Consider the following 24617-nt stretch of genomic DNA (forward strand, 5'->3'; position numbering starts at 1 on the left):
GCCATTTTAGTTTGCAAAATTGTCCAGGGGGGGCGAAAACAAATGTATCTAGTACGAGTATCTTGTATCTGCGTTGCCTGGAGTGGAATGTGTTTGGAGGCGGCAAATCTATTTTGGTGAACAATAAAGAGCAAACGAAGACAAGCTGCCTTTTCATGGGTCTTGAACTACTAAATGGAACCTTAATGACTTCAAAACTAATGTATGCTTAATGTTCAATCTTACAGTTTCGCGACGCTCCCTGGAAATGCGTGTCCGTGCCACCGATCCGCGTCCCTGCCCCAAATGCGGCAAGATCTACCGCTCCGCCCACACACTGCGCACCCATCTGGAGGACAAGCACACCGTGTGTCCCGGCTATCGGTGCGTCCTGTGCGGCACAGTGGCCAAATCCCGCAACTCCTTGCACTCGCACATGTCGCGCCAGCACCGCGGCATCTCCACCAAGGATCTGCCTGTTTTGCCCATGCCCAGCGCCTTCGATCCGGACCTGGCCTCTCGTCTCCTGGCCAAGGCGGGCGTCAAGATCTCGCCGGCGGAGCTGAGGGCCAGAGCCTCGCCCACCGGCGGCAGTGGCAGCGGAGGCAGTGGAGGAGGAGGCGGTGGCGGTTCTGGCAGCGGTCAGTCCAAGTTGGATCTAAGCAACGCCAGCGGTGGCCCCCTGGACGATGCCGAGGATTCGGATGAGGATCCGGAGGATCTGACCACCGGTAATGGCCTTTATGGCATGGGCGGCGGCAGCACTAGTGATCTGAGTCGCTACCACGAGAGCCTGCTGAGCAACTTTGGGCACGCCAGGATGCGAAACGAGGCGGCTGCTGCGGCGGCTGCTCTGGGCCAGGGACCCAAGGATCTGGGCGTCCAGATGCCCAACAGCAGTGCGGCGGGTCAGTCCCTGCTGGACACCTATCTGCAGTTCATCACAGAGAACACTTTCGGTGAGTTTCTACATTTTCAAGGCAAAAGTTCCTTAAATAATTTGAGGGTTTTTTCTCCCTTATTTTAGGAATGGGCATGTCCCAGGAGCAGGCAGCTGCTGCCGCTCTGCGCGCCAAGATGGCCCAGCTGAATGCCATGGGTCACAGCCTGGACAGCCTGCCGCCTGGCCTGCTGCCCGGCCAGTTCGATCTGAGCAAGCTGGCCGCCGGCAATCCCGCCTTCGGACAAAGCGGACCCGGCCTGACCATCGAGCCCATACCCGGCAGCCTCTCGCCAAACGCCCATCGAGGACCACTGGCCCTCAATTCGGGCGGCGGCCGGATGATGGGTCACGACGAGATGGGGGATCACGAGGGCGACATGAGGCGGGATGGCTCCGAACCCATGGATCTGGGCCTGGACATCAACCAGTCGGGCAGCAACCATGAGGTGGCCAACTCGGATGCCGAGGAGAACTACTCGGAGGACGAGGGAGTGCACAACACATAGGAGGAGCAGTGGGAACCATGAAAATGAACATGAACAGTTGTATACCGATTACCCATGGAACATATGTAACGAGTAGCCTTATCCTCATGTATACCAGTTTATGTGTACGATACGATACGATACAATACGATAGTGAAACCTAGGACTAGTAGAATTCAATGTTGTGCTTTTTAAACTACCCAACTATACTGGTATATCTATGTATACCCATGGATATATCCCTATACACATATATATATTTATATACACAAGTACCTGCTGTGTATACAAGTCGAAGAAGAGATAAAGATGAGGAAGACAACCCATCCCGCATGAAAAACTATAAACTAATGGTAGTCTAGAGTCGTAAGTTAGATTTCACATTGAAAGAGAAGAGCCTGTAAATACATGAAGATATTCATATTAGACCAGAAACCAGCAAAAGCCCCCCAAATGATCCGTCGCATTTAACACTTACGTTACGTATGTTAGTACAGCAGATAATTCAGATGTGCCATGCAGGCCACAGCCTTCCAGTTCCAAGTCTAGCCAGTCCATTGATTCACAGTGCTTACCATATCTCAGGATCCGAACAACTCAACCGAACTACCTCAGCCAGCGAAAGAGTTGAACCCCTGAAACGAACTTCCATCACCTCCGGGAATCTTGCCAATTTTCATAGATCTAGGGGATCAGAAAACCAGAAATTGATTATTTATACAACCTACTTACACATACGGTATACAGTGCATACTCGGTATACGTATGTACACTTAAAAATATATACACATATGAATGCCTGTACTTATTTGTCAGAGAATTGAATACCTCAGCATACTCAGCATTCGGTCGTTACACTCGAAGGTGGACCCCCCTCTATGATATCCAGTGCGAATCATATAATTATAGTTGTAAATTAGGCTAGTTAGTTTATGTGGCAGCACTGCAAGACATTTAGATAGATGTAACTACGCGTTTCCTGTATACAGTTTAGTTCGAATATGCCTCAGTTATCCTAGGTTTATGGTTAGCTTCAATCGGAGATGAGCACAGACTCTACAAGAGTCGCTACAACTTGCCTTATGACCAACATATGTGTTAATTTAGTAATTTTCTACCTCAATTAATTTAAATGTAATTTACCTATAAGTTCTTATCGGCACTCTCCAATATGTAACTTATTTCACTTGGCCCGAATCGAGTGTTTTGACTACTTTTAATATGGGATTTACTTTTATCTCACAAGAGATAATGTGAATAAAAATATCTAAGTACATGCGAGTTTCTTTAGTTTTTATTTTCCCGGTTTAGTTTGTACCATCGGTTTAAGACACTTATCCCTCCTCTAACTCACGCCCTGAATTTTGGCGCAGGGGGAGTGCAATAGATTGCATTTTCCTAGGTTTAAATGCATTTAAGGCTAATGCAATTCGGTTAAGACGTTAGTTTAAAATATATTAGTTGAAAGTCGTTAAATAAGCAATATAAGTAGACATCCATGTGCTTAGAAAGTTATATAAATATTTATTGACATTACAATAAAGCAGCGTTATGAAGACAATCTGTGTTTTTCTCAAAATATGGGTAATAAATAAAATTACATTAAAATGTTTATAAACTGAGAAGAAACATTTAAGTGCTACATATTAAAGGCCTAAGGTGTTTGCTATACACGTTATTACCTATGACTAAAGCAAAACTTTTTTAAGAAGCATTTTGATGAACCCATAAACATTTGTACACTTAAAAGGGATTCTACAAATATAATTATGTAGTGACTTATTTAGCGCCTTCATATGTAGCGAGTTTCTCCCGCATTTTATCCAGCTCATCCTTCCGCATCATTAAAACCCGTTTTGCGGACTCATATTTAGTTTTGACTGCCACCATTTCTCTCTTCAGGGAATCACATTGCGCCTGTAAAGATAAGCGTTGGTTAAACAAGTAGTTAAATAATAAAGCAAGTAACTAACCTTTAATGCACTGTTTTGACCAGCTTGAAGTGAAGAGATATTCGAAGTGTCGTTGTTTTCTTTTTCCCTGAGTTGCTCTTCCAGATTCTTAATGAGATTATAACGGGAGCGCAACAAGACACAAGCATCCTGGTACTTCATGTTGGTTTTCTCAAGGACTGCCTCTAGATTAGATTCTGTCTGAGTTTCCACCGGTACCATAGCTGGCTTCACAATCGCCGTAGTCTGCTCTACTTGGTCGACAACCGGTTTTACAGACAATGCATCCGCATCAGTGAGGTCTTTGATCCTGGTGTTAAGATCGTGAAGCTTTATCTTAAGCCGTTTCTGCTCGGAGCGGGCTTTCTCCTGCTCCTCCTGAACTCTCTTTTTCAATTGAGCATTCTCGTCCTTTAGTGGATGATGCTTCAGCTCCATAGTCAACGCAGTCACTTGGCTCTCGCGAATGAAGAGATCGCGCTGGCAATCCTGTAGCTTGCAGTTAAGCTCCGCACAGTTGCAGTTGTTGTCTGAAATTTTAATAATCAATTTCAAGTTCTTGAAATTCACTTCAGATCGAATGATATTACCCGCAGGATCAGTCATAGTGCCACAATCCCTAGAGTCGTTCCAGTAAGATTGCCGCCGCTCATCGTGAATGCTGATTCGTCGATTCTTACGTTCATCGCTTTCGGAAGTAACTGATTTCTGGGGAGGAGAGAAAAGATTTAAGAGACTTTCTTCCCTCTTAAAGATTAAACAAATTCTCACCCTTGATCCACAGCCACCAGTATTTCGATCCAGACTCTTTCTTGCGGTTGGAGCAACTGACGATCCATTTGAGGTATTTGATTCGAAGGACGCGTTGCCTCCGTTTACTTTAAGTGTTTGTAAACTAGCCAGTTCAGACTCAAGCTTAACCACAATGTCGTTCACTGTGCATAGTTTTTCCTCCAGATTGCGCTTGTCTTCCAAAAGACTGGAGATTGTACCGTCCAGCCGTTGTTTTTCCGCGTGGAAACTCGACTCCTTAGATTTCTAAAAAGAAAATTAAATTAAATAGGGATTTACTCATTAATAGGTTGCTGAATTTTACCAGAGTTGACCGCAGCTGCTCGCAATCCTTTCTGAGTCCCTCAAGTTTACTAACATCATTATTCAGCTTAGTCAACTTTTCCTCCAGGTTGCTCTTATCTTGCAATAGACTGGAGATTGTGCCGTCCATGCGTTCCTTGTCCGCCTGGAAACTAGCCTCCTTAGATTTCTAAAAAATAAAAATAAAATAAAGAGATCTTTTTATTACCAGGATGTTAAATTTTACCAGAGTTGACCGTAGCTGCTCGCTCTCCTTTCTGAGTTCCTCAAGTTGATTAACATTATGATTCAGTTTAGACAGTTTTTCCTCCAGGTTGCGCTTATCCTCCTGCAGATTGGAAATGGTCCCCTCTAACATCTCTTTCTCCTCACGGAAACAAGCCTCTTTAAATTGCTAAAAAATGATACCATTACAAATCTTATAAAACAAATAGGATTTCCGAACTATTACCAGATCGGATCGCAGCTTCTCGCAATCCATTGTGAGCTCATGAACCTTCTGTCCCACTTCGAGGCTTCTATTATTGGCTGCCTCTAGGGCTAATTGGTGTTTGTTTGAGGCTTCTTGCAAAGATGCAAATGCGGCTTCCTTGGACGTCAACTGAGCATTAAGTCGAGCACTATCTTCATACTTTTCGCTTAGAATCGTATTATTCTCCTCCAGCTGCTGTTTGCTCTTTTGCAAATCGGATACCATGCATTCCAAGCTGCTCTTTTCTTTCTGGAACAGTTTAGTTTTAGATTCCTGTAAAAAGTATGCTTAGGATTATTAAGTGAGTGGATAGCGAAAATGAAACCTACCAGATCGGTTCGCAGTTTTTCGCTCTCGTTGGTTAGTTCCCCAATTCTTAATTTTATTTCTGCTTCCCTGTTTTGCATTTGCTGTTCGAGGTTTGTTTTCGATTTCTCCAGTTTCTCTACATTTTCTTTAAGGGTAGTGCACAGATTTTGCTTTTCTTCCAACTTGTTCTGCAGATCGGATACAATTAATTCCAAGCTCTTCTTTTCCTTCTGGAATTTATCAGCGTTGGTTTCCTGAAAAAGTTTTACATATACATAATTATTAAGTAAGAGGATATCGAAATGAAACTTACTAGATCGGCTTGCAGCTTTTCGCTCTCTTTGGTGAGTTCCCCGATTCTATTGCGGCCCAGCTCCACTTCTTGACTTAGCTGAGTAACTCTTTGATTAAGTTCCGCTTCACTTGCCTGCAACTGCGTTTCGAGGTTTATTTTGGACTGCTCCAGTTGGTCTAAACTTTCTCTGAGAGAGGCACACAGCTTTTGTTGCTCCTCCAAACAGATCTGCAGATTCTGGCCATTTTTCAGCTTTCCCTTAAGCTCCTCATTTTCAGTCTGAAGGTTATCTTTTATTTCTTGCAAAGATTTCAGCTTAAACTGTAGCTCGATCACTGAACCCTTGAGATCTTCCACTTCACGTTGGAACATGCCTGCATCGATTGACATCTTCTCTTCGACTTCCTTAAGCTGCGCTACCAGACTTGATTGTTCCGAGCTCACGGTTATCTTGGCATCCATGGCCTGCTTTAGTTCTGAGCGAAGATCTGCAATTTCTACATCACGGCTAGCGAGGCTTTCCTGGGAACAAAGCATTTCCGATTGCAGCTCAGAAAGACGCGTTTTTAGACTTTCGTGCTGAGCAAGAAGATCGTCATAATTAAGGACTTTGAGTTGAGCTTCCTGCAGTGCCTTTTCTAGGTCGCTTATCTTTTCGTTGAAGGTCTCCAGCTTGTCCTCCAAGTCACACTTCTCCAACTCTTTCTTCTCGCTTAGAGCAGCCATTTCAGTTTCAAGTTCTTGAAGTTTCTGCAGGGTACTGGAGTGCTGTGCATTGGCTTTCTGAATCTCAGACTGTAAAGAAAGCTTCTCCTGCCTCAATGAATCCAAGTCAAGTACGTACTGCTCATACTTTTCCTGCAGCGCTTTGATCTTTTCGTTTGACGATTCTTGTAGGTAATCTCTGTAAGTCTGTGTGTCTGAACTAATCAGAGACTGCATTTGCAGGTGCTCCTGGCTCTTCTCGCACAGCTCCTCTAGTTGGATTTTCTCCCTTTTCAGTTCATCCAATGCCAAGTCCTGCTCGGCTTTCGTTTTTTCTAGCTTTTCCAGAGTGTTTCGCATTTCCTCGAGCTTTGAGAATGCCTTTTCCCGCGCCTCCTTCGCTTCACTTAACTCTTCCTTTAGCGCAGAGGTTACATTGCTAATTTCCACCTTGTAAACATCTTCAATCTTTGATTGTTGGGCTTCAGCATCTGCTAACTTTTCTCTGATGCTCTCCACCTCTGCCTGATGTTGGGCAGTCAAATTCTTCCTTTCCTCTTCGGCCTGTGTGAGTTTTTCCTGCAGCGAAGATTTAATGCCTTGCAATTCCGCCTGGCAGCAAGCAGTTACACTGGCCAGCTCTTCCCCAGCCTGCAGAAGCTGCTCCTTCAACCCAGCCACGATGTTCTCATAGCAGTTCTTGCTCTCCTCCAACTCTTGACTGTTTTCACGGAGTTTGGCTCGGTTCTCATTCTCGCAAGTTTCAATTTTCAGCAAGAATTCCACCTGTAGGGCACTCATCTCTTCCTCTTTTACCCGCTGGAAATCACGTAGCTCTTCTTTGGCTGCTCTTAAGGACTCTCCAAGTTCCTCGATTTGCCTATGATATTCGGTGGAAAGATTGGATGACCCTTCTGTTTTAATACTTTGCTCAGCAAGTTGAGCATTTCTCTCTTGAAGCTGGTCGATGATGCGCAGATCATCGGACAGCTTCTGCGCCTGCCGATCGAGTTGCTCCTGCTTTTGCTGGGTATCAAGCTCCAACTCTGCAAGCCTCACTTCCATCGACAAACACCGCTCGCTCATTTCCTCGAAATCCGACTGAAGACTGACGATTTTTGTGTCTTTCAGTTGAATTTGAGTCAGTTGGCTGTTCATCTCGGCCTGCATATCACAGATCTTTGCCTGCAACTCTGCAAGGGATGCCTTGAGTTTGGCCACCTCCTCTGACTCCTGAACTTTCCTAGCGGGGGATGCAGAGAATCCTGGAAGGGTATCCTCGTCAGCCGGAATTTTAAGCAGACTCTCGCTCATCGAGTTCTCCCTGAGAACCATCGTCATCTCTGCGTTTTGTTTCTCCAGGGTTTCGATTTGACGCTGGTAGTCCTCAACCTTGTTGACTATAACACTCTTTTCCAGGAGCGCTGATTCTAGGCTGGTCATCTGCTCGCGCATCTCGTTGATGGTCGCCTCTGTGGCCTCCATTAGGACGTTTTTCTCATCCACTTCCTGTTCCAGCTGCGAAATAATATCGAGAAGTCGCTTCTCCTCTCCCAAATGCATCTGTTCCTCGCTTAGTCGCATAATATGGAACCTGTGTCGCTTGAGGAAGCCTTTGAGGCAAATGGAATCGGAGGAATCTGTCTGCCGAGTGTCACCCTCTATGTACTCGGCAGACTCGAGGCAAAGCTTCAGGCCTGGCACGTTTCCATCCTGTTCCATTTTATGGGCTCTAAAGAGGCGACTGAAGCCGGAATGATGCTGCAGCTCAATCTGCTGGACGGACTCTGACATCTTGATGAATTGCTCCAGGAGTTCGCTGTCCAGGTCGCTGCATTCAGTGCCCACGCCGGAACTCTTCATGGACTCCAGATCAAAGCAAGTCTGGCGATGCTTGAGCTCCTCGCGCAGGGCGTCGTTCTCCTGGACACTTTCCATCAGTTGGTTGGACAGGCAGTCGTACTCCCGCTGAATCTCCTCAAAGTTAGTTTCCAACGCAGTGAGTTTCGCTTTAAGCTCTTGATTTTCAGCCTTAAACTTTTCCACAAGGGAATCGGAGCCCTGAGCTTCCTCCTCTCGCTCATTGCGAGTTTTAATCTCCGCTTGCATATTCATGTTGCGGTTTAAATTGTCGAGGGACTTTTGCAAGCTCTCTATGGCCAAATCCTTTTCTGAAAGCGCCGATAGCAGGTCATTCACGCGCAGTTTCGACGTCTTCTTGTGGGCCTCGAACTCGAACTCTAGGCCAACTGCCTCACGGTTCTCTACTTCCAATTTGGTCATCGTCTCTTTCAGCGAACTCAGCTGCCCTTCTAATTCGCCGATTCTTGCATTCGCAGCCTCATTGGCTGCGGTTAAGCTGGTGACCTCTTCCTGCAGGGCGTCGTAGCTACAAAAAGAAAAGAAACTCTTCGTTAGATACTAGATAAAACTCCAAACGAATTTGTATAGTCGATGGCCCTCGTACCTAGTACAACAAGATTCCCTGTTAGTTAGTATTTTAGCCTAGAAAATAAATTATTAGATTTATTTACTAGAGCTTTAGAACTAAAATGTGGTTTTAAATTTCATGTTCACCGTTTAGGAATGCAAAATTAACGATTTAATAAGACAATAAAGCTGAATTAGTACCCGAGAAAAAGCCTTTGATGCTGATACTATATCGTGAACCCTTTAAAGATTTTTTCTTTTTTCAATTATATTTAGGGGTGTTACAAAAACCGGCGAAAAATTTGGGGACGGTTGGTTTGAAAAACTATTAAAACTGTAGGTGCCACAGAATCTGTAGAGTTTTCTATGAGTAAATTTGCTCAGATTTTAGGAACATTTCCTTCGAAGGCTACAATTCGGTTGGTCTAAAATCGTGTACATGATTTTCAAACGGTTTCCGAGACACCGAGATTTGATTTTAGGGGTAAATTTGGTTGGATGAGATTTTTGTGACACCCCAGAAGAATAACCTCGTTACCCCTTGAACTCACCGCTCCGTCTCGGTCAACGAATCTTGCTCTAACTTATCCCGTTCAGCTGTAACCCTGATCAGCTTTTCTTTCAAAACCTGCACCTCCTTAATCTCCTCTTCGCAGTGCTTCTCTATGCTGGTGAACATTTGCAGGTCCTGGATCTCCTTGATCTTCTCCAAGCTGCGCAAGCATGAGTGCATGGATCGGGTTTCAGGTGCGTAGATGAATGCGTGTGTTAGGTGATGAGTGTTATGAAGATTAGTTTGGGTCGATTTTGGAGTTAAAAAATCGTAGGGGAAATAAAAATATATCGTAATACTTCGTAGTTTAATGGTCAATTTGAAATTTTTTATTCATATCATTTTGATATGAATAAAGATTATGTTAATCTTTTTTATATTATTTGCTCACAAAAATACTAAATTTGGTATTTTTTATGATATGACAAAATATCATATTGATATGTTTGAATCTTAAATTTGACATAAATCAAATCGACTTTTTATTGGAATGAAATAACATAGAAATAACTCTATTTCATATCGTATTTTTTTTTCTGTGTAAGCATTATTTAAAAATTAGTATTGGAAAAAGTTTTTGAACTTTTTGTTTATCAAAAAGCTTTAAAAAATATATTGAAAAATTTGGCTAGATGTGGAAAATAGATGAGAAATGAATAGGACAATTTTTTCCATGATTTCTTTACCAATATTACTTAAAATTATTTATATTTTATGCTCCACCCCTACGATTTATCACTACTTTGGTGACTTTACAAATCGACCCATTCTAATGAAAGCGGCCAAAACCGAAATGAAAGCAAGGAGTACTTACGACAGAGGACCCGTGTGTCTCGTCAAGGGAGTCAAGGTCAAGTCAGGCAGCTGTCCGCTGGTCAGCATGTCCTTATGGAAACCGGGACGAGGAGAGCCAAAGTCAATGCAGTCTGCCGGAAAGAATTCCTCGTTAATTGAGGTCGTATCTGTGCCGATATCCAGTGTTCCGAGAATGTTTACGGTCTTGGGAGCGTTGTCCCAACGTTTTCCCACATTGGAATTGGAAAAGAATACAGGTTTCGGCAGATGGGAGACCTTTGAAAACTGGAGAAGTCGTTCGTCCTTGATGGCAGTCCCTTCCGACTCCAAAACGGGACCCGAAGGAGCAGGACACCACGTACGGCGCCGCTTCTGCTGGCACTTGTCACTCAGGGAAGTGCTGGAGATGATCTTGTGCATGTCCCGCTGAATGCGCTGCTCCAGATCCTGCACCTTTAACTGGCTCTCGTTCTTCCGCTCCGCCTCGGCCAGCTTGTCCTTCAGAACCTGGATTTCGCGACCCAGCCGCTTCATCATCGTGGCATCGGACACCATCTCGTTGACCTGCGGCTTGATGCGCACCTTCTTGGCACGCATGGCGAAGCTCAGCGTCGATTGCGACTCCTCCATTATCGAGGGCTTGATGGTGCAGATGATGGAGGTCAGAGCATTGCCGCAAAGCGATCCCTGCAGGATGCGCGTGAGTTTGGAGTCGCGGAAGCTGATGAACTTGTTGTCCATGTTCTCCGAGAGGCTCTTGATCACGTTGCTGAGGAACAGCAGGCTTTTGTTTATGTGGCCGCCCTCCTTGAGGCGAGCTCCTCGGGCGCCCGTCTGGTCCGCCCGCTCCGATCCAGCCAGATCCACCAGGTTGAGCACGCTCTGAATGACGGCGTCGTCGTCGCTGCGATCCGATTTCCGGGACTCAATGATCTGAGGGACACAAATTAGAAAGGATGTGGATAACAACTGCAAGATGGACTCACTATCCTGAAGATGGCGTGCGAGCGGCTGGAGCGCTCGTTCATGTTGGTCTCGCCCACGGTGCGCTCCTTGTTGCCCATGCAGAGCAGGCGCAGTAGGTCGTCCTCGCTGGTAATGATGCACTCCTCGCAGTTTACATTCACAATTCCATTGCCAGCCTCGTGGATCTTGAGGTCCTGGTTCTTCTTGTTCAGCAGGTCGTAGATCTTCTCGTTGTAGATCTCGATGTAGCCCACGCGCAGCAGGAAGTCGCGCTCCGTCTGGCTGGAGATCTGCTGGAAGATCTCCTTGGCGGCCAGCACCATGACGCCCGGATTCTGGCCGTCGCCCATCATCGTGTAGGTCTTTCCTGGGGGGGATTAGTGGTATTAGGTACAAGTATATATATAGCATAGAGATATACCCACCCGACGACGTCTGGCCGTAGGCAAAAATAGTTCCGTTGAAGCCCTGCATGCAGGCGTGCACGATGTGCTTGGCCATCCGGTCGAACACCTCCTGGTTGTTGGTGCCCTCGTCGAAGACGTAGTCTGCAAGGGGGGAGGGAGATTAGGATATACATACTCCCGATTCTGGAGGAGATCTCACCAAAGACATAGGGCTCCGCGTGGCTGTCCGCCAGGTGAATGGAGCAACCATCGTTCACCTGCCACAGGGAGGTGAGCTCCGGTTCGCAGGGACGGATCTTGATGCACACCTGGATGGAACTCGGGTTCTTCGCAGACATCTTTGCAGCTTCTTGACACACGACAGTTGAACAACAAACATAGATTTTAATGTTTCACAGGAAACGTAAAACGATCGACATCTTTGTTTCTGGTTTCTGTTAATTTCGAACAAATGCCGCTAAGCGAAATAAGGGACGGTACAGCTTCGATATGTGCTGGTCGATATGTTTGATCTAGTTCGAAATATATCGACTAGCTAGTTCTTTTAATACTCACGGTTATCGTGGGGTGGAACCAGGCTAGAGCTGGTTGATGTCTTGTTCACACAACCGCGCAAATTACTGTTATACGAAAATTTGTTCGTGATTATCTGTACATATTTAAAAAGTTATACTCCCGCGATTACCAATTGTTGTCAAATATAATATTTGTTTATGCCTCACCCAAGTAAATCAGTTCATGTCCAGGTCTCATTAGTTTAAATCATTTTGTAGCACACATTACTGTATGAAATCAATCAAGTTTGGCCGCCTAATTTGTCTGTGGACCGCGATTTCTTGAGATTCATTTCAAAACTTATGTTTATGTTAATCATCTATAGTCACTAGTGTTCTTAGGAAATCGTGATCCATTGTGAGTAATTTTTTCCCGATTTTTGTAACACAGACTTGTTTTCTAGACTATTACCCAAAATTATTAATCCTTTTCTAATTATAAATATTTCGATAGTCACAGTTACCTTTCATAATGAACTGTTATAATGAACTGGTTCGCATAAAAGTGCTTCCGCACTTGGATCTAGTTCGCTTGCGAAGCGGTATTTGTTCGAATTTATTCAGGGAAACAAAGATGTCGCTGACTAAAGCTTTCCTGAATCACTAGAACTTCATTTATGTCGTCTACTGTGCCTGTTGTTAAGTGTCGATAACTAGCTGCAAAGATGTCTGCGAAGAACCCGAGTTCCATCCAGGTGTGCATCAAGATCCGTCCCTGCGAACCGGAGCTCACCTCCCTGTGGCAGGTGAACGATGGTCGCTCCATTCACCTGGCGGACAGCCACGCGGAGCCCTACGTCTTTGGTGAGATCTCCTCCAGAATCGGGAGTATCTAGATCCTAATCCCCCTCCCCCCTGCAGACTACGTCTTCGACGAGGGCACCAACAACCAGGAGGTGTTCGACCGGATGGCCAAGCACATCGTGCACGCCTGCATGCAGGGCTTCAACGGAACTATTTTTGCCTACGGCCAGACGTCGTCGGGTGGGTAAATCTATGCTATATATACACCAGGCTAATACCATTACCCTCCCCCAGGAAAGACCTACACGATGATGGGCGACGGCCAGAACCCGGGCGTCATGGTGCTGGCCGCCAAGGAGATCTTCCAGCAGATCTCCAGCCAGACGGAGCGCGACTTCCTGCTGCGCGTGGGCTACATCGAGATCTACAACGAGAAGATCTACGACCTGCTGAACAAGAAGAACCAGGACCTCAAGATCCACGAGGCTGGCAATGGTATTGTGAACGTGAACTGCGAGGAGACAATTATAACCAGCGAGGAGGACTTGCTTCGCCTCCTTCTGGAGACCCAGCTAAACGAGCGCTCCAGCAGTTCGCACAACATCTTCCGGATAGTGAGTCCATCTTTGTTAACCAGTTATCCTTGCTAATTTGTGGCCCTCAGATCATCGAGTCCAGTAAGTCGGACCGCAGCGACGATAGCGTCGTAATCCAGAGCGTGCTCTACCTGGTGGATATGGCTGGTGGATCGGAGCTGGCGGACCAGACGGGCTCCCCAGTCCATGTAAACAGCAACATTATCCTGGGCAACGTTATCAAGAGCCTGTCGGAGCACGTGGACAAGAAGTTCATTAGCTTCCGCGACTCCAAACTCACGCGCATCCTGCAGGCTTCGCTTTGTGGCAATGCCCTGACCTCCGTCATCTGCACAATGAAGCCCTCTGTCTCGAAGAAGTCGCAATCCACCCTGAACTTTGCCACGTGTGCCCAGAAGATCCGCATCAAGCCGCAGGTCAACGAGATGGACTCCGATGCGTCGATGATGAAGCGGGTGGATCGCGGCATTAAAATACTGAAGGACAAGCTGGCCGAGGAGGAGCGCAAGAACGAGAGCCAGTTGAAGGTGCAGGATCTGGAGCGACGCATCAAGCGCGACATGCTCAAGATCATCTCGAGCACTTCGCTCAGCGACCAGCGTCACCAGAAGCGACGGCGAACGAGGACATCGGGATCAGAAAGCGAGATTCTAGTATCTTCATTGCCCGCCTTGCCAGAGGAATCCCGCCTGCCGCGTCCATCGAAAATGTCCAACCTACCGAAACCCATGTTTTACCCTACTAACGCCCTTTCCCATCGACGGGAGATCGCTCCCAAAACCATCGGCGTTTATCAATCTTTGAAGGAGGAATATTTAGGAGTGCCTAAATTGTTGGAAACAGAGTCGGCGATCAGTAAACCTTCTAAAATCGGTTATATTCCTAAAATAGAACAGGAGTCCATGGCAAAGTGAGTCAATCTTTTTATTATTCCGTTTTTGTTTATATTTATTTTTGCGATTGTCTATTATTTTATTTTTATCTATTTTACCAAACTTTCCTGCAAGATCTAGCTAAAAATTTAGTCTAGTTTTCCCGTTCGCATGCTAAAGTAAAGTTCTGCGTTGGTTTTACAGTTTATTACAGTATCAAATAAAAACACCTCTTAACGAGGTAAAAAACTAGTGACGATCGCACCTTCAACATACAAAAGTTCTGATATCAACATTTGTGACGAAAAATTATTACACTCGTCATTAAATAGACTTTCTAATATTTTCTCATTCCGCCCGCCCTAGCAAACTATTCCAGCCTTTTTCCCTTTACAGGCATTTTCTATTGCAGCGTGCCGAATGAGAAAATATTAGAAAGTCTATTTAATGACGAGTGTAATAATTTTTCGTCACAAATGTTGATATCAGAAGTTTTGTATGTTGAAGGTGCGATCGTCACTAGTTTTTTACCTCGTTAAGAGGTGTTTTTATTTGATATCAGAAGTTTTTGTTTGTTTACATTTGCTCTCATAGGAGCTAATATATACATTTAAATTAAAATTGGTCAATCATAATTTGTAAGCCATTGTATTTAAACAAATTAAGTTAAAAAGGCGTTTAAGTATTTCAAAATACCTTTTAAACGAGGTATGGCACATGTCGGTACCTTTAGTAGTGTAGAACTTACAAACTAACGAAATTTAGCTATTTTTAGCTTTTTCCCGCTAAAGTAGCGGCTTTTTCCAAAAGTCGTAGAACAAAAGATTCCTATATGGAACTCTTAAGTGCAAATTTACTGATTCCATGACCCTAAAATACAGTTCGGATACCCTCCCACAAAATTCAATACTCAGGGAGCGTTAATTGTTCGAGCTGGCAAAAGTGGCTATTTTCGTATAAAAATAACTTTTAAACGTGACTTTTTACAGTAATGTGTTATATACCAAAATTTAAGGAATCTCAAGGGCTATACAGTTTAAGGTTTTAAAGAAAATCGTTAGAGCCGTTTTTGAGAAAAATAAAAAAAAGCTAAAAAAAAAGTTTTAAAAAATTGTCTTTTGTTTATATTTTTTTAACTATTACATTTACACAAATTGCATATAGAAGGCGTTTATAGAATTTCAAAATACCTTTCAAACGAGATGCAGCACAAGTCTGTAGCTTTAGTAGTATAGAAGTTACGGCTTTCCGAATTTTAGCTATTTATAGCTGTTTTCCCGCTTAACTAGCGAGTTTTTCCAAAAGTGGTAGAAGAAAAGTTTTTTATATCGATGTGATGAACATCATATCAAATTTTCAAAACTTAAAAAACATGTTTTGGACAAACTGACAAACTGACAAACTGACAAACAGAATTAAATTTTCATTTTGGGAAGATGAAGAAAATCTTATTTTGGCTATAACTTTTGAACGGAGAGTCGGATTTTGACAAATGACCCCTCATTCGACGGGTATTTTTAAAAGGAATACAAATAAAACATTGCGAGGGGGCATTTATCCCCACCGGCCCCAACAGCTCCAAATTTCGAAATTTTCACTTTTTCACTTTCACCGCTCTCTCTCCCAAGCCAATTGATTTTCTTAGAGTCTTGGTATGCAATCCTGTTAGTTTTTGCAATACCTTTCGATAGGTGTATCATTCATTATGATCGGACCATCACAGTAGATTTTCATTTCTTCGTGTATATATAGTAGTCGCCTTCGCACACTCTCCTGGTGCGCTTCGTCACTACATGGACTGCCGTCCATAGTGATTCTCTAGGTCCAGGTTTTTATACCCGTTACTCGTAGAGTAAAAGGGTATACTAGATTCGTGCAAAAGTATGTAACAGCTAGAAGGAAGCGTTTCCGACCCCATAAAGTATATATATTCTTGATCAGGATCACTAGCCGAGTCGATCTAGCCATGTCCGTCTGTCCGTCTGTCTGTCTGTCTGTCTGTCTGTCTGTCTGTCTGTATGAACGCTGAGATCTCAGAAACTACAAAAGCTAGAAGGTTGAGATTTCCCACACATATTCTTTGGCTTCCTACGCAGCGCAAGTTTATTTTAGCCGAGCGCCACGCCCCCTCTAACGCCCACAATCGCCCACTAACGATTTTAAAATGGGTCCTGCGCCCACATCTTTAAAGATTTCCGAGAAGTATAAATGCAATTTTATTGTGTATATTTATACCTATCGAAATGTAGAAGACATTTTTCAAATCGGACCATTCATTAAAAAGTTATACGATTTATAAATTGTCAACATATATCTATCTCCCTCGCACTCCCTTTAGCTGAGTTACGATTATTAGTCGGGACACCAACCAGACACAGCGTTCGCACTCCCTTTAGCGGAGTGACGGGTATTAGATAGTCGGGACACCAACCCGACTATAGCGTTCTCTCTTGTTTATTTTGTTTTATAAAAAGGTTTTTATTTAGTAACATAAAATTATGCGATCAAACGAGGGCATATAGAAGAAAAAAATTTTTAATTTTAATCAATTGGCTTTAATTTAAAGAATAGTGGACTAAAAATAACTAAACAAGGCTATACATAAACTTGCAAATGTGACTCCCATATATATTTAAGGACCTAAGTTGACTAAAAACAAAAGTTTAGGGCCATGGACATTTTATAAGTCAATTTACTCTTTAAATTAATATGGGAGGCCCATTTTTAAGTGCATGTATAATCTTGTCTAGCCACTTTTAGTCTATTGTCCCTTAATTTAAGGTCAGTAATCTTAAATTAATGCCTTTTTTCCTGGGTTTAATACATTTATTGTATGTATATCGATTGATTCAACAAGAGTAGTTAAAATTTTTAAATATTTTAAGGTTACTAGATAAATGAGAAGCTATATTTAAGTTAATATTACAATATCGATTATATTTTATCTTAAAATCAATTAACGGTGATTTTTGTGAGGGATTTCGAGTATCTAGTATCTACACCGTAGTTCAAATGTAGTAATTCACCTCTGGCGCCCACTCACCTGGCACCTGAGTTGAAAACAAGGTGGTGGAGATCGCGTCGAGCTCTTCTACTCGGCTGTCTTCTCGCGCGGTCTTCTCGCGCTCTCCTCGCTTTCTCGGCGCAGTCGCTTCGAAGAGGGCAAGCAAGCTCCACGAAGAAATCGAAAACAAAACAAACGCCAACGCAAACAGCCGTCGGGAAGAAAAGATTTCGGGGGGAGAATCCGGGAGCGAGAAGAGAAGAGGCGGCTGATGTGAGCCAGTTTCGCGAATAGTCTCCGCTGGATGCGATGACGCCCCTGCTCCGATCGCTTTGTGGCTCTGGGCCCGCGATAAGGCAGTCGGCCGATTGACAAGCCAGTTAACTGGGCAAATTCTTGATAATTTGATCGCTGGCATTCCGAAATGCTCATTGTATTCGCCGCAGTCCAACAGGCAGCAACAGCACGCTTTTCCTCCTCCCATCGTTTCCACCACCCTCCACCGACGATCGATGACGTCGAACCAACTGGCGATCCACCGAAGTTATAGACTGTGATGTAACGCCCATAGATTGGCTAACTGAAAGCGAGAGAGTGAGTGAGTGAGTAAAAGATGTGCATCTACCAATCCACAGAGACAGCTGCGCTCGGAATAATAGCACTGCGCATTAATAGTTTCCAGTTTTTAATCGACTCGTCAGGGGAATAGGTAAAACTAATACCTTTTTGCTACCCAATCGATTGGGTATTTAGCTTATTTCATTTTTGCGATATTTTTTCTGGATTTTTATATAGGGTAACTTATAGTTATTTGTAAATATTTATTTTGCTAACAATTATTTTATAACTAAATACAGGAAGTTACATTATATAACGGTTTTTAATAACGATATATTTAAATTTTTCAGAAGTTCTGTTATTATTTAATCACTTTTATTTGAGAGAATAAGCACTTTAAATATATCAACATTTAATTTAATTTTATTTTATTTATAATTTTGATTTATTATTACTTCTAACAAATTTTCGGTATTCGCTAATCTAATTTTTGCGCTATGCATTTCAAAAGAGGGAAACTCTTTTAATAGTTATAAATAAATATTTATTTTGCTAGCAATTATTTTAAAAGTAAGACCAGGAAGTTGCAATATTTAATGGTTTTTAATAACGACGTTTTAACATTTCTTAAAAGTTCCGTTATCATTAAATGGCGTTTATTTGAATATTTAAATATATAAAAATTTCATTTAATTTTATTTATAATTTTCATTTATTATTACTTCTAATAAATTTTGGGTATTTGATAATCTAATTTTTGCGATATGCATTTCTAAAGAGGAAACTCTTTTAATAGTTAGTAATAAATATTTATTTTGCTAGCAATTATTTTAAAATTAAAGACAGGAAGTAAAAAAATTTGAAGTTATGTAATTAGAATAAATGAAAATATTTAAAAAGTTCGGTTTTCATTCACGCCATTAAATTTGTAAAAATCAGCACTTTAAATAATATCAAAAATATAATTAAATTTTATTTATAATTTTCATGTATTATTACTTTAATCAATTTTGAAATATTAAATATTTGTAATAATCATAATCATATTAGGTGATCTATTATTCCGACTGCCACTGTATCTATGCACATAGCTGTGTATCCCACACACCTCGCCTGGTGCAACTTCAACTTGAACGCCGCCAGCTGCTTCTATTTTTAGTGGGTTTTTATAAATGCCCGATTCCCTCGGACAGCTTCCATTTAGTCAGGCAGAGTAAACAGACGTACTGGAAAATATAGGAAGAGAATCCGCTCTAGGTAGTTTCTCTGATTTATTAAATTCACTAATTTATTTCCCTTTTCTCAACCATTCCAGCTGCCATGCCCTGCAGGTCGAGGTCTCTGCTCTTACTGCATCCAACCAGGTAGCCAAGGCGACGATCGAGAAGTACGAGGAGCAGGTAAAGACGCTGAACGAGACCATCAGGCGGCTGGAGATGGAGAACAGCGAGGCGGTGGAGGATCTGGGGCTGCGCTTTGAGTCGCACAAGACCAAGTCGAAGCAGCTGGAGAACGAACTGCTGTCGGCCCTGTCCGAAAAGGATTCCACCATCGAGGGCTTGCAGCAGTCGCTAAAGGAGCTTTCCCGCGATGTGCTGCGCAACAGCAAGGAGGATCACATGCGTTCCATGTGCCCCGATCTGGAGTCCAGTTGCGAGAGGATCTGCAACAAGTGCCACGAACTGGAGCGCCTTCTGCCCATTGCCGATGTCAATGGATTGGAGACCATTGCCTGCCAGTGCGATCAGCTGCGTTCCGAGATTGCGGCCACGCGAATCAAGCTGGAAAGCGTTCAGTCGGCCTTTAGCCAGGCCAGCTGTGAGGTTACCCAAAAGACCACCGACTGCGAGCGCCTCTCCAGAGAGATCTCCACAGCCCAGGATGATTTTGGCCAGCTGCAGGAGAAGTACAACACCCTGGAGCAGCAGTGGATAAGTCAACAATTGGCCATCGAAACGATGCAGGCTGAATACAATGCCATCCAGCAAAAGTACCAGAAGCTGCAGGCGGAGTACGAGCAGCTGGGCAAAAGTTCTGACCTCCGTTGTAAGGAACTCCAGGCTGACAACACGAAACTCCAGGCGGAGATTGGAACGCTCAAGGAGCGAGTGGAGGAGGCTCAGCGCAAACTCTTAGAAGCTCCGAGTCCAGAAACTCTGGCAGAGAAGTTCAAGACTCAAAATCAACAGCTCAAGGCGGAAATCTCTGAACTGCAGTCGAGATTCAACGATATTCAGCGGGAGAACGACTGCCTGTCCAACCAACTGATGGAAAGTGTCCAGGAGAACGACGCCCTGCGCGAGGAGCTTAAGCAGCGCTTGCATAGCTTTGATGTGGAGTCCATGAAGAGTTCCGGCCTGGGCACTGAGTGCAGCGAACAGGATAATAACCACGAACTAGATACTGATTTCATGGAGCAGTTTGTCCAGCTGTCGGAATCCATCCAACAGATTAAACTCCAGCATCATTCCGGCTTTAGTCGCCTCTTTAGAACCAATAAATTGGGACAGGATGAGAGCCTGCCAGGCCTGAAGCTTTGCTTGGAGTCTGCCGAGTACCTAGAAAGTGATGCCAGCCAGCAGGAGGCAACCGATTCCGTTTGCCTAAAGGGCTACCTGAAGCGTCTAAGATTTCAGATTGTGCGAATAAGTCAGGAGGAAGTATTTATGGAGGAGGAGGACCGATTGCGTGGAAAAATCTCCCAATTGGAGCAGGAGGTCAAGGAGCAAAAGACGGTGATGGCGGACGACGAGGCGGTTATCCAGGAGATGCGGGAGCAGGTGACCTGCCTGCAGTCTGCCCTCGTGGAGAAGAGTCTCATGGAGGAGAAAGTAGGGGACTACCAGCGGCAGATCGAAAGTCTGCAGAAACTAAATGAGGAAATGCAGGATCAGGTGGCCAAAGATGAATCTTCCGCCAAGGAGGCGCAGGAAAACGAAGTAGCTACCCTCAAGGCAGCTCTTTCGGAGTTAAAATCCAACGTTTGCGATCTGCAGGCCGAACTGCAGAGCCAGTTGAAGCAGATGCAGCTGAAGGACGGAAACATAGCCGAGCTGCAGACGCAGATTGAGGAAATGGGTGAACGATGTGTGTCCATGGGAATGAAGCTGGCGGAGTTGGAGGAAAATGAGCGGCAAAAGCAAGAGCTTCTCGATCGCCAGGCGTTGAAACTATCCGATAATCTACGTCTTATAGATGAGCTTCAGGATCGCAGTACAAAAGCGGAAGAATCTCTAAAACTGGAGAAGGCAGAATATAAAAAACAAATCGAGGAACTCGAAGAATCATTAAAAATGTCTCAAGAAGAACTTAGAATGCTGGAGAAGAGAAACAGGGACGAGATCAACGAGCTGCAGCTGGAGTACATGGTGAAAATGGAGACATGTGAGAGCGAGAACCGCGCCAAGTTCCGCTCCTATTGCCTTGGACTAGAGGAAAGCAAGGATGGCTATGAAAGCAGTGTGGCCACTCTGAAGGAGCAACTATTGCAGGCGGGGGAAGAGCTCTCCAGAGTAACGAATCGCTGTCAGGCGGAGTTGGGTGAGATCAAGCGAACTCTCGAAGAAACTATTGCTAAGGCCGAGGAGGAGAGGGTAATTTTAAATGCCCAGCACCAGGTAGAGCTGGAAAAAATAAGGGAAACCCTCAAGGAGAAGTTGGCCGAGGCCGAAGAGAAACAGGAGAAGTCGGAAGCGGAAATTAGCGTGGTAAAAGCCACCCTAAAAGAGCAACTAAGCCAAGCAGAGGAGGAGCGGGAGAAAGCGGCCTCCAAACTTGAGGAGATGGAAAGCACTCTGGAGGAGATGAAAGTCCATAATAGCGCCATGAAAACCACAATTGCCGAGCTGGAACAAAGCAAATCTGATCAGGAATTGTCCTTGCAAAAACTAGAGAAGCTTTACGACCAAGATCAGTCACGCAGTATTGACCAGGAGGCACAGGCACACGAACAAATCAATAATCTCCTGGAAAAGTGTGAGCAGCATCATCAAGACTTGGATGAATTGAGGAAGGAGAAGATTGCCTTGGAGTCGCAGATTCAGGATGCGAATAATCAGCACTCAAATACCCTGAAGAAACTCCAGGAACTTGAAACTGAAATGGCTTCTCTAACCGAGAAGAAGAACTTAGAGAAGGCTGACTTGGAGGAAAAGCTAGAAACTTTCAATGCCAAGACAAGCGATCTCGAAGAAAAACTGCGTTGTGCTCAGCTCAAGCTTATTGCCAATGAAGATTTAGTTTCGCAGCACGAACGGCTGAAAGTCTGTCTCACCGAGGCAAACGATTTGAAGGATGAGCTGCAGAAAAAGGTGGAGCGTCTGCGCTCCGACTTACTTACCGCTCAGGAAGGAATCTCTACTAGAGATGCAGAAATTAAACAGCTTCGCTCTGAACTGTTTAAAGCCCTGGATGAAAAGACTACTGCGAGCATGGAACAGGTCAGTTTACTAGCGCAGCTCAAAGAAGTCGAGGAGAAGATGTCCGTCCAGGAAGGCAGTTTCCAACGCGAGGTGGACGATCTCAAGGGTTCAATGGACGAGCTACAGCTCAAGCTTGAATCTCTGCAAGATGTAAGGAATAACCTGGAGACCGGAAATGAGGAGCTGAAAGCCAAGCTGAGAAATGCCCAGAATCTGCAGAGCATGTTGGAAAAGGAGCAAAAGTTGTGTGCCTCCCTAAGAGAAAGCCTAGATCTGCTAGAAGAAACGAAAACTGATCTCGCAGAGCAAATCCGCGCCAAGGAAACAGAAGTCGATGAAAAATTCAAGGAACTGAAGCTAGGCCGCCACAGAATCGAAGAACTGACCAAGGAGTGCGAAACACTTCGTTCCGATTTGGTAAGTTGAATTTTATAGTTCTAAGAAAACGGTTTTGGGGAAACCCTCATTACAAATTTTCAGAAAAAAAAGAAGGACTTTGAACTGATTATATCCGATTTCCAAAAGACTAATCAGAGGTTGAATGAAATGCTGAACACTTTTAAAGAAAAGGAGGCAGCTTTTGCTGATCTGCAAGAAACCTCAACTAAGCAACAATTAGTCATACAGACAGCCAATCACAAAAGCCATGAAATGGGACTAAGGGTTCAGGAACTCTCTCGGGAATGCGAGCAGCTAAGATCTGGCCTAGTAATATTTAAGAGAACTTTATTACCTACAAGATTATTCATTAAATATTTATTGTTTGTTTCTAGCAAGCCAAAGAGCGCAGTTTTCGAACGGAGAAGGAACAGTTGGATGGCACCATTTCAAATCTATTGAAAGACAAGCGCAACTTGGAGGAGGAGCTGGGTAAACTCAAGGAAGAACTCACAAAGAAGTCCGAAGAGCTACAAACAACTCTGGTAATATTGTACTGATCCAACTAGAATATGTTAATTTATATATATATTTTTTTTTAAGAAATCCAAGGAATCCGATATGGAAAAGAACAAACAGCAACTGGCGGAGAAGCTTACTATCCTTACTGAAAAGGATAACGAAAATGCTCGACTTAAAGCCCAGTTGGCGTGCAAGGAGAAAGAACTTGCTTCTCTGCAAGAGGAATCAAACAAGCACAAATTAGCCACAGAAGCAGCCATAAAAGAACATCTCGAAATGATTGCTAAACTTGCTGGAGAGTGCGAGACGCTACGATCAACTGTGGTAAAATTAGAAATACTTACAAATTAGAATACAAAATGTTAACAAAATCTTTTTTTTTCTGTTGTAGAAATCCAGGGAAACTAGCTCTATAACAGAAAGGGAACGCATGAACGGCACCATCTCCAGTTTATTGGAGGACAAGCGCAACCTCGAGGAAAAGTTTTGCACGGTCACCGAGATCATGTCTAAGCTTGAACTGGAACTGGCTGCCTTACAAGCGGCAAAAGTAAGCGGAGGCAACGGGTCCTTCGAATCAATTGCCTCTAAAGGATCCCCGAATTCTGGCCCGTCTGCTTCTGCCAAGAAAACTTTGGACCGCAATGCTGCTGCCAGTTTGTCAAGGGTACAAATGATTTTTCGTCATCCTCATGTAAATCTTCTTAAATTAATTTTTCCCTTTAAAGAAATCAATAAGCTTTGATCCTACGGTGCGCAAGAATCGGCGGATGACGGCTTACGATGAGCACCGAAACCATGACCGATCCCTTGGGTAAGTGGAGTCGTAACTCAGGTTTACAAACTCTCATCCTCTGGTTTCATCATAGATCTCAATAGCCGTTGTTGTTTATTGGAGCTTCACACACAGACTGAATCCGAACTGGAAACCTTCCTAGGTAGGATTAAAATTCCAGTCTCAACTTCTATAATTAATTACGGTTAGATTTTTATGTTTTCAGGTCGATTGTTAATATCGCCACTCTGCAAGAAAAAATGGAAATACACTAAAAAAAAAATCAAGCAGAAGAAACCGCTAGCCTTTTTGAGGCAACCAAACAAGTCATGTTAGATGTTATTCAAGTATTAAGTTATCTTGTTAAGTGTTATCCTGCAAATGCGAAGAATACTTTTTAAGGTTGGCTGTATCTTAAGTATCTGTCCATTAGTCGCTATACAAGAATACTGCAACAAAAGTGATCAAAAAATTCAAAATTAAACGAGCGTTAGTTAGGTTTCTGAGTTCCCGTTTGCTCGCGTTTATTATTTCAGTTTGAAAAACAGTTTATTATTGCGAAGACCGAATATGTGGTCTTCGATAAATTAGGTATTCTAATTTATATGTTTAATAATTTATTTTGTTTATTGAATAAACTTTCTGAATTTGCTGTATATTTTGTTTACCTTGTGACTTTAGATTTAAGATTTAGATATAAAATAAAAAATTCAATTAAAGTGTATGCTACTTTTCATATAGATAGATATTTTATTTCCTCTTTGAACTGCTTTTGATTTTTAACGGTTTTAGTTTGAATTGAACAAT

At 43.5% G+C, this 24617-nt stretch overlaps 3 protein-coding genes across 12 annotated transcripts in view; 2 read left to right on the forward strand and 1 right to left on the reverse strand.

Moving 5' to 3' along the window:
* ab (BTB/POZ-zinc finger protein abrupt) overlaps positions 1–1705 on the forward strand; it is a 51085-nt gene extending 49380 nt beyond the window's left edge. For all 3 annotated transcript variants that reach the window (XM_070211453.1, XM_070211455.1, XM_070211454.1), the window contains exons 8-9: positions 228–938; positions 1007–1705. In XM_070211453.1, the coding sequence (XP_070067554.1) occupies positions 228–938; positions 1007–1428 (1133 nt within the window). In that variant the 3' untranslated portion in view covers positions 1429–1705. The remainder of the gene's footprint in view (positions 1–227; positions 939–1006) is intronic.
* Positions 1706–2908: 1203 nt separating this feature from the next.
* cmet (CENP-meta) lies at positions 2909–11860 on the reverse strand. 2 transcript variants are annotated; one of them, XM_044394995.2, is made up of 14 exons: positions 11586–11860; positions 11405–11527; positions 11000–11346; positions 10033–10946; positions 9217–9378; positions 5549–8624; positions 5256–5489; positions 4906–5199; positions 4681–4848; positions 4456–4623; positions 4131–4397; positions 3950–4067; positions 3381–3889; positions 2909–3324 (listed from the first exon to the last, which is right to left on the reverse strand). In XM_044394995.2, the coding sequence occupies exons 1-14, from the start codon at positions 11722–11724 to the stop codon at positions 3187–3189; spliced, it is 6657 nt and encodes a 2218-aa protein (XP_044250930.1). In that variant the 5' UTR covers positions 11725–11860; the 3' UTR covers positions 2909–3186. The 2 variants fall into 2 exon arrangements, with proteins under 2 accessions (XP_044250930.1, XP_070067670.1); XM_070211569.1 differs by lacking the exon at positions 9217–9378.
* Positions 11861–12497: 637 nt separating this feature from the next.
* Positions 12498–24466, forward strand: cana (CENP-ana). 7 transcript variants are annotated; one of them, XM_070211572.1, is made up of 12 exons: positions 12498–12744; positions 12802–12924; positions 12979–13298; positions 13349–14190; positions 19030–22552; positions 22661–22843; positions 22909–23058; positions 23117–23359; positions 23427–23702; positions 23764–23849; positions 23905–23973; positions 24037–24466. In XM_070211572.1, exons 1-11 carry the CDS (start codon positions 12606–12608, stop codon positions 23912–23914), a joined length of 5895 nt encoding a protein of 1964 aa, XP_070067673.1. In that variant the 5' UTR covers positions 12498–12605; the 3' UTR covers positions 23915–23973; positions 24037–24466. The 7 variants fall into 7 exon arrangements, with proteins under 7 accessions (XP_070067673.1, XP_016994396.2, XP_070067672.1 ...); XM_070211571.1 differs by having other exon boundaries at positions 12499–12744; positions 22616–22843; positions 24021–24466; XM_070211570.1 differs by having other exon boundaries at positions 12499–12744; positions 22616–22843.
* Positions 24467–24617: the final 151 nt, after the last annotated feature.

This window comes from Drosophila takahashii, chromosome 2L (assembly GCF_030179915.1).
Source record: "Drosophila takahashii strain IR98-3 E-12201 chromosome 2L, DtakHiC1v2, whole genome shotgun sequence".
Taxonomy (NCBI): domain Eukaryota; kingdom Metazoa; phylum Arthropoda; class Insecta; order Diptera; family Drosophilidae; genus Drosophila; species Drosophila takahashii.

What these genes read in the sequence shown, in the direction of transcription:
- cmet (XM_044394995.2), bottom strand. Translation starts at nt 11,724, where the DNA reads ATGTCTGCGAAGAACCCGAGTTCCATCCAGGTGTGCATCAAGATCCGT. An exon ending in CTGGTGGCTGTGGATCAAGG is followed by an intron (nt 4,068 to 4,130) that starts GTGAGAATTTGT and finishes TCTCCTCCCCAG; the next exon opens with AAATCAGTTACTTCCGAAAG. An exon ending in CACTATGACTGATCCTGCGG is followed by an intron (nt 3,890 to 3,949) that starts GTAATATCATTC and finishes TTAAAATTTCAG; the next exon opens with ACAACAACTGCAACTGTGCG.
- cana (XM_070211571.1), top strand. Translation starts at nt 12,606, where the DNA reads ATGTCTGCGAAGAACCCGAGTTCCATCCAGGTGTGCATCAAGATCCGT. An exon ending in CTACGGCCAGACGTCGTCGG is followed by an intron (nt 12,925 to 12,978) that starts GTGGGTAAATCT and finishes ACCCTCCCCCAG; the next exon opens with GAAAGACCTACACGATGATG. An exon ending in CGCACAACATCTTCCGGATA is followed by an intron (nt 13,299 to 13,348) that starts GTGAGTCCATCT and finishes TGTGGCCCTCAG; the next exon opens with ATCATCGAGTCCAGTAAGTC.